At 34.3% G+C, this 16,882-nt stretch overlaps 1 protein-coding gene across 1 annotated transcript; it reads right to left on the bottom strand.

Annotated features, from left to right (window-relative positions):
• Positions 1-11,896: 11,896 nt before the first annotated feature.
• LOC104220573 (serine/threonine-protein kinase RIPK-like) lies at positions 11,897-15,361 on the bottom strand. Its single transcript, XM_009771466.2, has 5 exons — positions 14,773-15,361; positions 14,434-14,569; positions 13,597-13,733; positions 13,260-13,383; positions 11,897-12,725 (listed from the first exon to the last, which is right to left on the bottom strand). Exons 1-5 carry the CDS (start codon positions 15,142-15,144, stop codon positions 12,166-12,168), a joined length of 1,329 nt encoding a protein of 442 aa, XP_009769768.1. The 5' UTR covers positions 15,145-15,361; the 3' UTR covers positions 11,897-12,165.
• Positions 15,362-16,882: the final 1,521 nt, after the last annotated feature.

The following is a 16,882-nucleotide window of genomic DNA, read 5'->3' as shown; positions in this document are numbered from 1 at the left end:
AGGAAACACAAGTATAAGGAAATAATTGCTTGGCGCAACGTTTCAAATTCAGCGAGACTCGAACCCCAAGATATTTATGAGAATATGGCTCTTAAATTTTGATTTATGGAAAGTAAGACGTCTTCCGATCTCGAGTCTTCCATATCAAGATACAAAATATTTGGTGAAGTCGCGCAAATCTGAAATTGTCGGTGTATCAGAATTTAGTCTTAACTTCGAAATATTATCTAAATGTATCCGTAAGGCATTAAATCTTGAATTTTGGATATGTTATATATTTGGAAGTTACGTTTCCAGTAGATCAAATGGTTCATGATTTCGACGTTCCTGCTTCAAGATACAAAACCTTTGGCCAAGTCACTCAAATCTGAAATTTTCAACGTGGTAGAACCTAAAGTTGATTTCAAAATATTATCTGGGACGATTATGAAGCTATTTGATTGAGAATTTGGATATGTTCTATATTTTGAAGTCTAGTATTCAAGAAATCAAACGGTTCGTAATTTCAACGTTCCTACACCAAGATATGATTTTTTTAGTAAGACTGCGCAAATCTGGAATTGATAGCGAGGTGCAATATAAAGTTGGTTTCAAAATATTATTTGGGACGATTCTGAAGTTGTTTGATTTAGAATTTCGGATATGCTCTAGATCGTGAAGTCTAGTTTTCTTGAAATCAAACGGCTTGCAATTTCGACATTTTTACACCGAGATATGAATTTTTTGGTGAGACTGCGCAAATCTGAAATTTTCAACGTGGTGGGATCCAAAGTTGGTTCCAAAATATTATCTAGGGCAATTCTGAAGGTGTTTGATTCTGAATTTTGGATATATTTTAGATATTGAAATCTAATTTTCGAAAAATCAAATGGTTCATTATTTGGACTCTCCCACGATAAGATATGAATCTTTCGTTACAAGTGCGTAAAGTAAAAAAATTATGCAACTAAGATAAATGTCGGGTAATGTAAAGCAAACGAGAAGCAATCTTATCTAAGATGAAACAAATATCCACTAGGTCAACCTAATATAAAAAATAAAAGGGGATATAATGCTAATAGCCTAATCTAAACAAAATTTGTAGTTGATCAATTCTTGACAACTAGTCTCCAAGTTCTTCTTCTTCTCCTCCAAATTGGCCGAATCATCAACAGTCAACAAATTTACGTTGTCATATCAAGAGAGCTCAGTCTCGGCGGTTGAAATTTGTTTCTGAATCTCTTCAACCTCTTTTTGAGTCGCTTCTATAACACCTTCGAGGTTCTCCCTCTCTTGTTGTAATGTCTGCAACTTCTTCACGACTCTCTTCAATTTCTTTTCACTAGAGGAAACTTTCTTGACTTTCTTACTTGCTTCAAGTTTGAACGATTCGAGACGCTCTTTAGCTTTGGAAATCAGCTCTAGCTTCTCATCTTCACTCGTCTTATCAGCCATATTGGATCGCTCTTGGTCATATGATGCGGCAAGTTTAAAAAGAGAATTCAGTAAATCTTCTAATGGAGAAAAATTCAGAATATTCGTCTTCTTCATATCCTCGAAAATCTCAATGATCTGCTCCCTATAAGATGAGAGAAATTCCGGACGAGTTTTGGAGAGCCTATTGCAAATATCCTCCCAAAGTCCCAAAATGAATTCCTTCTTGCGATTGAAAATAATGATTTTTCCTTCAAATATAGATACCGTCGTATTTGTCATTGGTGAAATGCGAGTTATCTCATTTGGAGTTTGTCTTTCTAGGGATTCGTCATGAGGAAGAGATGACGCCTTTGACGATGACTTCACTTTACACGTAGGCCCTCCAATAGATTCATCACTCACTTGCGGCTTGTCACATGGGGATACCATCGGATGCCCAATGGTGTTTAACCGCATAAAGAAAAGGCAAAGAAAGTAAGTACTCCCTCCGTTTCAATTTATGTGAACCCATTTGACTGGGCACGAAGTTTAAGAAAAGAGAGAAGACTTTTGAACTTGTGGTGTAAAATGAGACACATATATTTTGTGTGGCAATAAATCATTTCATAAAGGTAAATTGTTTCCAAATAAGGAAAGGGGTCATTCTTTTTGGCACGGACCAAAAAGGAAATAGGTTCACATAAATTGAAATGGAGGGAGTAATTTATAGTGAAGCTACTCCTAAAAAAAGGAATGAGCGAGGCGATTGTATTTTACCTCTTTGTTACAAGCTGTATGCGTTCTTGAGGGACTATCAACACTTTGAACCTCTACGATCTCTACTGGGTTAGGCCGTTTCCTTTTCCAATTTTGATCTTCATTGGTACTCTGGCTTGTGTCTTGAGGAACACGCGTGTTAAATGGAAGAATTAGAGGGTGTGTCTCTATAGCTGTTGAAGTGCACACCACTTCATTCAAAGCTGTCTTTAAGGATTTAAGCTTCTTTTTTTTAGGTTGCGTAACTACATTTGGGATTGGAGTTGATATTTTTTAAACTTTTGAGAGCATCTTTCCAACACCTTGATCTTCACCTCCTAAAGGAGTTGTAGACTTTAGCCCAACATTGTCTACCAAAGCTTGTAAGTTACTCTCGAGAAATTTCCCATGCGCTTTCTCCCACCAAGACATATAATTAGTGGAGAAAGGCTTCTCCATAGGATCTCCCGCTGGGGGAAAAACCGCACGTGACATAGATCGATACAGTGTGCAAATCCTCCAAAATCTGATTCCTTCATCTAGAGAGGTATTGCGGATATCGTTCTCCAAAAAGCCAGGGACGTTCTGGTAAAATCCAAATTGACGACCAAACCGATGCAGGCTATATGGCTCGATGATGAATGAGTTACCATACCTCAAAGGAAGGTAATTAAAACATAAGCTCATGAAGTAGTTTGATTCCAACTCTTGAGGGGCATCGTTATCCACATAATAATAAGGACGGGAATTGGTTAACATTGTTGGTGCCCAAACTATATCCTCCCCATTGTGGATGTGTTTTCTTCCATCCTTCTCGTCAAAGTACCTTGCAGCCCCTTCTCCTGAGTATGCCACGATCAAAGGGACAGACGGACCCTTAGCAAGTGGATAATGGGTTTTGAAGTAATGTGCAAGCCAGCCATAAACATAATGAATGGGAAAAGAAATTTTGACCTGATCGAGTTGGGAAGAATGCGAAATCTTATTCAAACCATGATAAATACTCGCTAAAACTGGGACTGCAAGGCTAATCTGTCACCGGCCTGCCATCATGCTTGCCATCTTAAAAGTCTCAGGACGAATGGAATTTTCTACCTTGGGGAACACAAAGGCACATAGCCAAATTGATAAGAATGCTGCTACATATGTCTTTCTTGTCAGACCTCACCCTAAGCTTAGAGAATATAGTTTCTTGATCACTTGACCACCTCATCGTCTCGGGAATAACTTCGTTAGGATTATGTGTTGACTTTAGGCGTGCAGATTTCTTTTCCTTTCGCAACGGGGCAGGCCTATATATTAAAGTTTTTTTATACCAAAAACTTGTCCACTTGATGAAGGAGACCTTTTGGGTAGCACCCGTACCCTCCTTAAGATGATGAAATGCGGAAAATAAATACTCGCAAGATCGAGGAATAAATCTGACTTGTTTTTCATTCAAACAGATGAGTTCTCTTGTCTCAGGTACTACTTCTTCGTACGGAGAACCCGCAATGGGAAAACCCCCAAGGATATGTAAGTCTCAAAGAGATATAGATAGCTCCCCAGCTGATGTAAGAAGTGTGTTCGTCTTGGGGCACCAAGCCTCACAAAATGCTTGCAAAATGTTCGAGTTTCGATCATAAGTGAAAAGTGAGGCATAGACAGCATCATAAATCTTTGTTGTACTCAGAGTTTGGTGGCTTCCACCAAGTACGTCTTCAGCCCATTCCCAATATCCTGGGATATGACGATACTCGCCCTCGATTGTTGTTGTGTTTTCCCAATGTATTTCGCCTTGAATTATGCGACTTCCTAAGTTTGAAAGGGTGCTAGCAATATTTACATGGCGATGGATTGGCGCTTGGATAGACCACATCTTGGATAATGGATTAGAAATCGATTTGTGTTCCAAGGTCCAGTTCTCTACATGAAGGGAGTTCCTTAGAGGAGGCCATGAGGCTTCATATCAGTCGGCTTGTGAGGTGTGAACCAAAAGCTTGGTTTGTTCTATGCCATCTTCAGTCTCGATGATGAGATATCTAAGTTTTGAGGAAGGTGAGGTATAGTCCCTGAAATTTGTCATCTCTTCGTGCTAAAAAAAGAAAAAGAAAAGAGGGGTCATCAAAGTCCGAATCAAGAATATTAGAATGGGTACAAAGGTCTAAATGGATGAAATGCTCTCCAAGAATCGGGCCATTTTGAGAGTAATTTCTTCAAGAATCGGGCCATTTTGAGAGTAATCTCTCTAAGAATCGGGCCATTTTGAGAGTAATCTCTCTAAGAATTAGGCCACGTTGATAGTAATCTCTCCAAGAATCGGGCCATTTTGAGAGTAATCTCTCCAAGAATTGGGCCACAGTGAGAGTAATCTCTCCAAGAATCGGGCTACATTGAGAGTAATCTCTCCAAGAATCGGGCCATTTTGAGAGTAATCTCTCCAAGAATTGGGCCACATTGAGAGTAATATCTCCAAGAATCGGGCCATTTTGAGAGTAATCTCTCCAAGAATTGGGCCACATTGAGAGTAATCTCTCCAAGAATCGGGCAAGAATGAATACTCATCCTCTCACACCCCAAGATTGTCCTCTTCATGCGTGGATCATCTTGTTGAACAAGAACAAATCATTCTCGCTTGACCTACAAAAAAAAAGACAACAAAACAAGAAAAGCACAAGAAAAGAAGAAGAAATTACCTTCGCGTTGATGCTTCCGAGTCCACAAAAATAGACTCAAGTGGCTTGCGAATACTGCGTATTGATGCTCAACAAATACGAGCACATGGGTTTATATAGATTATGGAGAGGGGCGTTAATGATATGTAATTCGATGTGGGACTGCATATTTAACCGAAGAATTTGATCTCATAAGTGGAGTCAAACTTGATCTACAATTAGTTCTGTAGAAGGATTCGGACTTGTGAGAAACGACATTCAACTCTGTCGGTAACAACATTTGGCAATTGGTGTTTGACCTTAGAAAGGATTCCACCTTCCATGCAAATTCTAATTCGATGACAGTTTGGATTCTTTAAAATAGCCTAATGGATAAGCTAAATGTTTGGCCTAAAGTAATGTAAATAAATGGTAGATTGAATGACGTGGATACAAGAATGAAACCATGTGAATTCAACTTATCCTAGCCTAACCATTACTATTGGACAAATGTATATTCCTAGTGTATTATATACACATATAAAACATGTGTGTTTATGTACATTATACTTCGAAACTCGTCACGGGGTAAGTGATTTCATACTCCGACAAGTTTTGAAGTAGGGGACATTTGTAGGCATGTAAATTTTATTAGAATTAAATTTATTAAATAATTTGGACTATATTTTAAATTCAAGATATATTGGTCCAAATAAATATTATAGACTAATATAATTGAATTAATTATATAAGTCCAATACATATGGGTTAAATAAATAAGTCTTAATCTATTGGGCTAGCCCATTTAATTGGGCTAGAGTGATGAGCCCACTTCATCAAGCACAGGATGTCATCTTTCTAGAGGCCCAGTTTGGTGCCACGTGTCAAACGACGTGGCACGTCAAGTCAAACGAAAGAGCCAATAGGATCGTGCCATGTGTCAAAATGACAAGGCATGCCCAGTCACACTAAAAGACCAATGAAATCGCGCCACGTGTGCAAGTGACATGTTCTGGCCAATCAAATGCGGTCATGTCACACTTCAATTTGATTGGTCGGAAAGAGTTTGTTCTTATCATGACTCCTCCCTTCCACAACTATAAATAGGGGTCTTCATAACTCAGAAAAGACACCAGAAGTTATAACAAGAAGCAAGAAAGAGCTCGTGGATCAAACGCTGCAAATTCCTCCACAAGTTTCAAGCTTCAAGTTCAAGTTCAAGAAATCAAGTTCAAGCTCAAGAACGAAGAAGAAATCAAGTTCAAGCTCAAGAACGAAGAAGAAATCAAGCTCAAGTTCAAGAACGAAGAAGAAATCAAGCTCAAGCTCAAGAACAAGATCATCGTTCGAGGCAACAAGCACATATTCAAGATCAAGCTCAAAGACCCTTGAATTTTTTTGCTACTGAAAAGAAGAATCAGAGGATTCATAGAGATTGTAACACTCAAATATTCGAAATAAAATACTACGATTGTTGCGATATTTTTCGGTCTTGATTTTATTTCTCGAACCAAATTTATTGTCTACACTTATGTTATACGCTTTCAATAACGATTGTTCCGGAGACTTATCCGCTCGAACAATCCCAGCTTGTAATAACTATAACTCTTGCTTGGTTGTTTAATATAAGCATCTGATTTAGCAAAAAAAGAGTCCTTGTTTTTTATTTGCGAAATGAAACTCAAAGGATTTAATTTATGTAGGTGGTAATAATTTATAAAGTTTCTTTTCAGCATTGATGACAGTAGAAGGGGAACTGTTGCATCTGAATTCCCATTCACTTTATGCTCACAGGAAGTTACAGTGAGCAGACATCTGAAAAACTCCCACTCGCCGTAATTTGGAAGGAAAGAGAAACATCAACAATTTTGATCCACTACTGGTCTTGAGTCATTCATAAAAATGACAAACCACATGAATTCCATGTGTTTATATAATTCAATGAGATATAAACAACATTGAAGAGTGTGGCCTATATAATTTTGCCCTAACTCATTAAATTCATACTTTCATAGATGACATAAAAGACAATTTATTTAATATACTTTTTTAGTATGTAAAAAAATATTTTTTAAAAATAAAAATAATTTTAATTTAATCTTCTCATTTTATCCTTAAGATAGATCATCTATAATCAGATAGATTTTAAAACTATATCTTTTCTTTTTTTAACTTTGAGACGGACAAGTACGGAATTTGTGACTCATGGAGAGCGAGTTGATTCAAGGAGAGACAATGGTATTTTTTGGGGGGTGCTTAGTGGACGTTTGGATATAAGAATTGTGAAGTTCCGAAAAAAGTTAAAATAAAAATTTCAGGTGAATGATATTTGAAAATTAGAGTTGTGTTTGGACATGAATATAATTTGGTGCTATTTCTGAATGTTTGTGAGTAATTTGAAGTGAAAAATTTGAAAATTTTAAAAATTCAACTTCAATTAAAATTTAAAATTTTTATGTTCGAATGATAATTCCGAAAAAAGTTTTAAAAGAAATCGGAAAAAAGTAAACAATTTTTTGTGGCCAAACGGATCCTTAGTTTTGTTTCATTCCAATTACATCTATGTAGCCTAGAAATCACATGTTCAGATTCATTTGCCAGCACATAAAAGCTCAATCTCATTATTTGGACCAAAAAAAAAAGAAGAAGAAGAAGCTGGACGGACAAGAAAGGGAAAGAAAAGAAAACGAGCATCCCCCACACACTCCAAAAATCAAGTCAGTTTTCTCTCTGTCTGTCCATCGCTTTCATGAGTCATCTTCCCTTCCCCCACACGTTGATTATGTAAAAAGATTAGCCAAAAGTCATGTGGGACTGTTGGTGCTTCTTCTCTTTCTCTAATTTCAACCCCACCAAATACTATTACCCTGATGAGAACCAGAATTTGCTCCCACTTCAACATGATCAAAACCAAACCACCCCACCATCTCCACTTTCCTTTTCCACAATGATCCTCACCTCTTGCCTAAGTCGTCGCCGCTTCCGGCGCTACTTGTGTCTCCTTCTTTGCTCTCCTTTTCTTCTTCCTCTCTTCTGTGCTACTTTCCCCTTCATTTGTGCTGCCGAAATCTGCTACCGTCTATGTCATCGCCGCCGCCGCCGGCTATCAACGCCATGGGAATCGGAAGGGGAAGGGGTTATAGATGGAAGTTGTCAAGAGAGTTTGTTGTTGCAGAGATATCTGGAAGAGCAACTGCTTCTTGTGTATAATTGTGGATGTGGAAATGAAGATGGGCTCGATGTGCAATTTATAGATAGTACAAGCCCTCTTTTGCAATAACGGAATAGATCGCAAAGATCTTTGTTCTCCCTCTTTTCTTAGTTTTGTCTTTGGATTTTGTATATAAAAGTTAACGTTGACAATTGTTATTCTTCTCAAAAGAAAGGCGAATAGAGTAGTTTTGGGGGCTTGTAAAATTCGGCATCCTCAAGTCCTTTGGAGGAAATGGCTTGTTTTCATGTTATATCAGAAATTCAATCAAATGGAAGATTCTGACTAATGCATTCTTTTAGACGGGGTAATCCCAATTTGCTAAAAGTTGCAATTTTTGTCCCTTGAGAAAAATATTTATTTTGCTTCTCATGATATCGTATTTCACCTTTGGTTCATTAATTTGCGTACTATTCACTCTCAAGTATCAACATTATTCACTCTCAAGTATCAACATTTCACGTGGCTTGACATTCAAAGATTCGTTCATTCTGCAAAACTTCGTTAGTAAGTGGAACATTAAGTGGACTGACTTTAAAATTTTCAAAAATTAATTGACATTTAAAGATCCCTCTGGCTCTCCCTCAATGTTTCACTAGCGATATTCTATCAAAACCCAATATTTATCCCCCCCCCCCCTTCCCACACACAAAAAAAATAAAAATAATTAAATAAATAAAATAAAAACCAAACTCCCCAAACAAAGGGGTCTATCAGTTCAACCAATTATGTACATTGTTTCTAAACGGGAAATTTACTTAGCTATACTATTATATAAATTTATTTACCACTTTTTTTTGGATTTCTTAAAAATTATATTCTCTACCTATATTTATTATTTATATCCAAAATCTTAATAAAGAGTGTGTCCCTTAAAATTAGGATGTAACTGATATAGCCACGTCCTCCTCCGACGTCGCTCCATTCTCCTCCCCTTCTCATTTTCATGTATATCAATTAGACAAAGCCCCCAAAATCACGTCTTCGTCCTGTTTTCAAAAATATTTCAAAATATTTCTTTCTCTTTTATACAAATCAACCCAAATCTTTCCCTCGTCACACAAATTCATCGACATCTCTAAAATTATAGCAACAAAGAGTTCTCATTGACAATCATTAATATTCGAAGCTTTGAATTCAATATTCAAGTTTTATAAATTTGTGATTTATTTGGATTGAGTGTTCTTGCAAATTAATGAGAATATACCTTGGAGTTTATATCTCAATTCAAAGGGAGATTAGTTAAGTTTACAGTTGGTTTAGGTAACTTCATATTAAAACTCGAAGAAGAAGTTTTAAAATTGTATCGCAACTGTATCAATATTCGGGTTTTACAAATTTGTGATATGTTTGGATTGAGTATTCTTGCAAATGATTGAGAATATACTTTGGAGTTTATATCTCAATTTGAGGGAGATTGGTTAAGTCTAAAGTTGATTTTAGGTAAAATTTCAAAATGAAACGTGAAGAAGAAGAAGAGGTTTTAGGACTGTATCATGATTGTCGATAATTATATGATAATTGTATCACAATTATATCGAAATTCTCTCAGGATTATAACATAACTATATCATAATTATATTTGAATTGTATCTGATGCATCAATACATGCATGAAATAATATCTGATATAATACTATATATTACAAGTATAATACATTTTTTCTATTAGAATCGTATTAGTTTTTTTATTGTTTGAATGTCTTTTGTATGTGATGTGTTCTTCCTCATTGATTTTCAATATGACAATAAAAGCTAAGATTATTGGTGATTTTGTGCTTGTTATGGAGCTTGTTGCTGGTTTTAGGTGGAATTTCATATTGAAACTTGAAGAGGAAGAAGTTCGAAATTGTATCACAATTGCATCAAAATTATTTTCAAATTGTATCGTAAGTGTATGATAATTGTATATGATACATCAATGTGTAAAACAACCTGATACAATACTAATATAAGTATAATAGTAGAAATGACATCAGATAGCCACTCTAAAGGACTGCTATTTAGGAATTAACGAGTGCATCTTGAATTTTAGTTTTTCAACTTAATGTTCTAGGAGAAAAATGTCCTAAATTAAGATTTTTAGTTTAAAATTTTTGGACAAAATAAATACTTAATCTTTAAATAGCGTCCCTGAAAACAGCTATATGTTGCACTTGCCACATTATAATACAATATTATATCATAATTGTATAAGAAATTTATAAGAGTTGTTTCAGAATTGTATTAAAATTACCTCAAAATGGTATCTAACAGCTTGTTTGGATGGTTGTTACCCATTGTATCGTATCGTATTGTTACTTTAAATACAATGTTTGTTTTGATTGTTACTTAAATTTTATTGTATCGTATCGTTAAATCCGTCGTTACATAACGACGAAATGTGCCACTTTATGTAACGACCGATTTGGTGTGGTCGCGTTGTTATCTTGTCTTTTTCTCTCAATCTCACCCTTTATTATTATTAAATTATTTTGTTTTATCATTTACCCTATCTTTTTATATTGTAATTTTACGTTGTATCATAATTATTTTTTTTATAATATTGCAAGTTTATTCTTCATATTGTTGGTGCATGATATCATGAAACGATGGCAAACGATACAATCTATCCAAACATTGTATTGAGCAAACGATACAGTACAATACAATACAGTACGATACGATACATTATGAAACGATGCGTAACAACCCTCCAAACAAGCCGTAAATTGAATTTGATACATCAATACCTGAAAATATTACATGATACAACTGCTAAATCTCAGGTTCGTTCATTTGTGAAACATATATTAAGTATATAGAGACTTATTGGATTTTTTATTCGTAACTCCATTAGACTGAAGACTATTAAGCCTACTCAATGAGATGAGGAAAGAAAGAAAAGAGAGGGCCTAATGGGCTGTTATCTGGCCTGCTCTGTCCGAGCACAGAGGTTGGTCAGGTGAACCAATCGAAGGATGGGTTGCTTGGCCCTAAACTGGTGTGGACTGCGTGAGTTTGGATTCATAGAGCAACGAACAACTTTCACTCTGTGCAGTGAAAAGATAACAAATTAAATGCTATCATCCAGGCCCAACAAATGCGATGAGTTGCTCCAATTACATCATCAATTTTTCCAAAAAAAAAAAGGAAAAAAAATCAGTTTCTAAATAAACTATACTCCTGCTTATCCAAACTAGTTACTATGTGATAGGGCTTCTGAAAAAGAAATACTATCTTATATGTTACAGTCAGCTTAAAGTAGTTGGCCGCATAAAGTTGCATACACCACGCGAACTGTTAACACCTCGCTTGACATCTGGTGGTATATAGGAGGATATATATAACTATTTGAAGGTTTACCAAACATATTGCAATATATAATGTCTATGCACGTCTTTGGGGAAAAGTTGTCCCGCCTGGTAATTAACAGTAATCTTTGATCATTTTTTAACACAACTGGGACGTGGCTTAGTGATCCTTATATTACGTTATTTCGTATATACCCTTTGTTTTGATACCATGATTTAAATAATGGGAGACTTGATTCGATGAACTTCTATATATATACTGACATGTAAAATTTTCTGCACAATATAAAGTTTAACTTGTGATAGCAAATTTTTTAGGTTAGTTCCATTTTTACCAGGTTATTAGTTAATCGTTTATCCACAGATTTACCTTTAATTTTTTTTTAATTATCTGATTGTGTATATGATTTGCAACAGTATAGAATTACTTAAATTCTTCTCACAGTCATTTTTAATTAGCGTCATGGATGGCATCAATCAAAATGTTTCGTTGTAATTTGAATTTTTTGTTTTGGAATGTATATTTTTTGGAAGTACAACATATACAAAGTTGGTATCTGTCTCTCTTTTCTGGTAATTAAGTAACTTTATAAATTACTAAGTAAAATATTTACAGTTGGTATCTGTCTCTCTTTTCTTCCCAATTGTTCAACCGCTAAACAAATCTCTAAATGAAGAACAACGCTAAAATAGAACTTTCGTTCAATGGAAAGAAAAAAACAAAGAAAAGAAAGAAAGAATTTTGAGCATTTTTTTGCTCTTCTCATTAAAATCTTAAACTATTACTCTTATCAGGTAAAAAAATTAAATAAAATATGGATGAATGATCTCTATCTACAGTTTTTGTTACAGAATTTGTCTTTTATAATTATTTATATCTAAGCTCTATGGAAATCATTGCGCAATGGTGAATTTGGACCGAGTTTCTTGTGTAGAGCCTTTTCTGAGTAAATTGTTGAATTTTGAGGACTTCTTCTATGCTTACGATCAAGATGATGATGATGGTGTTTTTGATGATATGGACTATTTTCTTTCTTGATCGTTTTCTTTTGGTCCTCCTTTTCACTTTCTTTGCACATTTCTTTCACTTCGGCTGGAGCAATATACACAAATGTCATGTTTGAAATATCCTTATAATCCTTCAATGGTTCAAGGGTTTTTACCACTGAACTCATTTCTGGTCTAGCCTTTGGCCTGTGACTTAAGCACTGGTAAGCTACTAATGCTGCTTTTTGTGCTCCTTCTTCTGAGTATAAACCTTCTAGCCTTGGATCCATTATTCTACGTAGTTTTCGAGGATCTTTCAGTTGAGGTCTTGCCCAATCTACTAAATTCTGCTCTCTATTTGGACGAGTTTTATCAACTGATCTTCTACCAGTTAGAAGCTCCAAGAGTACTACTCCGAAACTGTATACATCACTTGCTGCAGTCAAATGACCTGCAAAAATTTCAAAATATAATTAGGGTTACTAGTTCACATACGAATCTAGGTGGACCGAAAATCACGGCACTCACTACTACTTGGTGACAATCAATGAATATAGACTTTGTATAAGTATATATATTTGAAAATTTTAAAATATTAATAATGTACTGTTACCAATTTGTAGAGTCCAATCTGAGATATTAAGCCATTAGGTAAGAATATCATGGTACCCACTACTCTTTGATGACAATCAATGAAAGAATTAGTTTAAGTATATGTTTTTTGTAACTTTTCTTACATGTATATAGTTTGAGTTAGAAGACAATAATTGTATACTCCTAGTTTACACCCATTAGCTAGAACCTAGCTACCTCCGCCGTTGGTGACTACAATGGATTAGGCACTGTTTTATTTATCTAAACATTTTTTGTGAAATAATGGTTAAATCATTCTAAAATTTCCCTTCGAGCGAGCAAAATAAAAAAAAAAGGAAAAAGAAAAAAAGAAATTAAAGAAATAATGGTGAAATGATCAATGAATATTTACCAGTCATGAGGTATTCAGGAGCAGCGTAACCTTGGGTCCCCATTACTCGGGTGGAGACGTGTGTGTCATCTCCTTCTGGGCCATCTTTTGCAAGACCAAAATCTGAGAGTTTGGCACTGTAATCCTGGAGGAAAAGACACCAAGGAAATTAATTAGTAAATATATATGTAAAGAGATGTAACACTGTGTACCAATGTAATTTAACTTATCATATGATGTTGTTAGCTTTATTTTTCTCAAGATCATTTAGTTTCACGGGCAATTATATGTAGTTATGACTTGATAGTCTAAAAACTATCTTACAGAAATTAAACTCCAAAAGTAAGCAGGAACTTACAGAATCTAACAAGATGTTTGAAGCCTTAAAATCACGATATATGACTGGTTTTTCAGCTTCATGGAGGAAAGCAAGACCTTTTGCAGCTCCAACTGCTATTTTCATCCGCGTTGACCATGGAAGCGATACGGAATATCCTGCAAGATCAAGAATAAATTAATTTAATTGAACAATCATTGTTTTATGTTTCTGAACAATTTTATTTTATTTTTTCTGAATCTTGTATTTCAATTCATTCGTGAAACAACGGGAACAAGTTAATTGTTTTTCTCTTTTCATTTGAACTATATCCAATAATAATTAGCTGAAGTGAGATTTCCTCAACTGGACAATTGCTTTTTAACCAAACTTTATTTGACTGATTCTTAATTCATATAAGCATTCAGTCGGAGTTGGTAAAGGGAAAGAGTGGACCAATCTGAGGTCAATTTTCACACATTTACACTGTAACTGGCCTTTTCTAATCCCGTTTTTCTTCTCCCTCTTCAAATTTCTAAATTATGGAGTAATATTCACAAGTTGGATGAGTGCTTTATGTGGGATACAGCTATTTTTGTGCAGACTGAAGTTCCAAAAGCCAAAATATATTTCGGATCGACTTTATGTTTTATATATTGGTAAAATTATCAATTTTTTTACATAATCCTAAATCACGTTGACCTACAATTATAAGTAACTTTCTATATATTAAGCTTGATTTTTAATATAAAAAATAGAATATAAGTAATAATCTACTAAATATATAACATGTTAAATTCCACTGAAAATGCAATCTTTGCGACTTAAACTCTTTCAGATTAGCAAAGGTAGATAGTGGAATGGTAAAAGAGAACATACTTCTAAACAGCTGATTCTCCAAGCTGCCTCTGGGCATGTATTCATACGCTAACAGCCTGTGTTCCTCTTCACAACAATATCCTATCAACTTCACCAGATGTGGATGCCTCAGTTGCCCAAGAAATATCACCTCAGTCTGCTCACAAATATTAACAAATTAAACACATGCTTTATCACAAATTTAATTATAATTATTTATAAAACATATGATAGTAAGATCAATGTTGTTCGAATCCTCAAAAATCCATAACTTTTGGAGGATCTGGCATACCTAACGACATTTTAAAGGATTCGAGCAATATTGAGTAAGGTAAAGGGTTATTAAGGTAATATTCATACCAGCCATTCTCTATGACCTTGAGTGCCATCTAAATCCAAAAGCTTTACAGCCACAGGCTGAGCCTTCAAACCAGGTCTAAGCTTATCATCAATGAAACCTTTGTGAACTGGTCCAAACCCTCCTTCACCCAAGAAATTACTCGAAGAAAAATTCTGTGTGATCACTTTCAATTCTTGAAGTGTGAAAATATAAAGATTTGAACCAGCAAGAGAAATCGAAAGGTCCTCCGAAATAGTTGATGCGCTGAAATCCGAAATAGAAATCCTATGAAATGAACTTTGTTTTGTCACCACTTTGATCTCCTTTGCCTTTGGTTTTGGATTCTCACCTTTAAAACAGCTAGGAACTAGAGATTCCCATGTAATCTTCATCGCCAATCTTATGCCAAAAATAGAAAATTGAAATGAATGTTCTATATTCTTTGAGAAATCCCTAAAAAGAATCGTGTATATATAGAAAGAATGTCTTTTCGTAGGAAGAAGAAGATTGATGAGCAAGAAAAGAAGACGAGTTTTCTTGAATGTGGAATGGTCTATTAAAGAAGTTTATAAGGAGAGAAGGCAAGAGCTAATATTCAAATATTGCTCTCTACCGGACACAAAGAAAGAGGTTCTCAACTCCTTTATATAAATATATATAACCTCATGCACTAGACGTATTTTGTTTCTGGGTATTTACTTTGTATTTTTCTGAATTATATTAAGTCAACTTTATCTGTCATGAATGCTCCCTTTCCCACGTTATAGCGTGTATTTTTATGTGCACTTCCACTAACACTGTTCATATGTGTATAAAGTTGTTGCGATAAAAGTAAAAGCATGTATCTAAAATACACCAATAATGTAAAATTATTTTTTACTATTATGTTATCTAAAATCAACGAATTAAGTCATATGCACCGACAATCTTTTTACATTACCACTATAATTTAACCTATGATAGCAGGTTAATTACCGTTGTTATAAGATTACCGGTTACAGTTACGTAATACTTATCATAAAAATTTATCTGTAATTAATTTAATTATGTAAATATTTTTTACACCGTCAATACATAAAACTTAAACTTAGAACTATTTACGGGTAACTTTTGTAAGTATGATAGACTTGTAACCTGCAAAAGATTATATAAGTAACATGTTACAATTGGTAAAATTAAAATACATGGATAGTATAACAACATTTTTTACCGTAAATATATAGGGTATATTCAAAGTAAAAATATTACTTATACAAGGACGAACTAGATGTGCCAAATATTCTTTATAACCAGACTGTAGCAGAAGCAGTCATACGTTTTGGTTGAAAAAAATACTTGACTTGGGCTGCCCCCTATTTTGACTTGGTTTCTATGTGATTTTGGAAACTCTTAATTGGATGAAAGCTGTCCTCAGACCTTCTAAACTTGTTTCAAGCGGCTCCAACCGGAAAGTGAATTTGAATTGGTGACTTTCTCTCTTTTTACAATAATAACTAGTATTATTGCCTGTGCGAAGCGCGGACACAAATATCAAATTATAGTTTGAGTTATTGGAACTATCTTAAAATTTAAAACTTTCAGATAACATGTTTCTTTTTATTTATATTTTTATTTTATATCTGTAACAATCTAACCCCTTGATTTAATACTTGTATTTTATTTTGTGGTCAATATTAAATAATATTAAACACATCACGTTTGTAATATGTCTTGTTTGAGCATATTATTTAACAAAATTCTTACTACCCGTTTATGTTTCACTACAAATTCAAATAAGACTTATCCTTTTACATTTTCACCCAAAACAACTCTCTCTTTAATCTTTTCTTATAGTTATTGCATTATTTATTACTTAATAGTGTTATATTCATGTGATCTTTTATTAGCTTACCAATTGACTTGATATCTTGCTTATTATCCTTTTGATAAACATATATCAATATAAATTTTTTTATTCCTAAAATTTAATTTATTTTTGTACTTTTATCCTCTTACTTGGAACTCTATTTTCATTTAAATCTTTCAATAATATTTTTGAGTATTATTTAATTATTTAATATACATACTTAGTTAATTCAAAGTATAAATATTCTCACACTATCTCTATTTTCCTCTTTATACATCATCTTC

The sequence above is a fragment of the Nicotiana sylvestris genome, chromosome 5 (genome assembly GCF_000393655.2).
Source record: "Nicotiana sylvestris chromosome 5, ASM39365v2, whole genome shotgun sequence".
Classification (NCBI taxonomy): Eukaryota; Viridiplantae; Streptophyta; class Magnoliopsida; order Solanales; family Solanaceae; genus Nicotiana; species Nicotiana sylvestris.
Note: the sequence above shows the minus strand (reverse complement) of the source record. Positions and strands in the feature narration are given on the sequence as shown.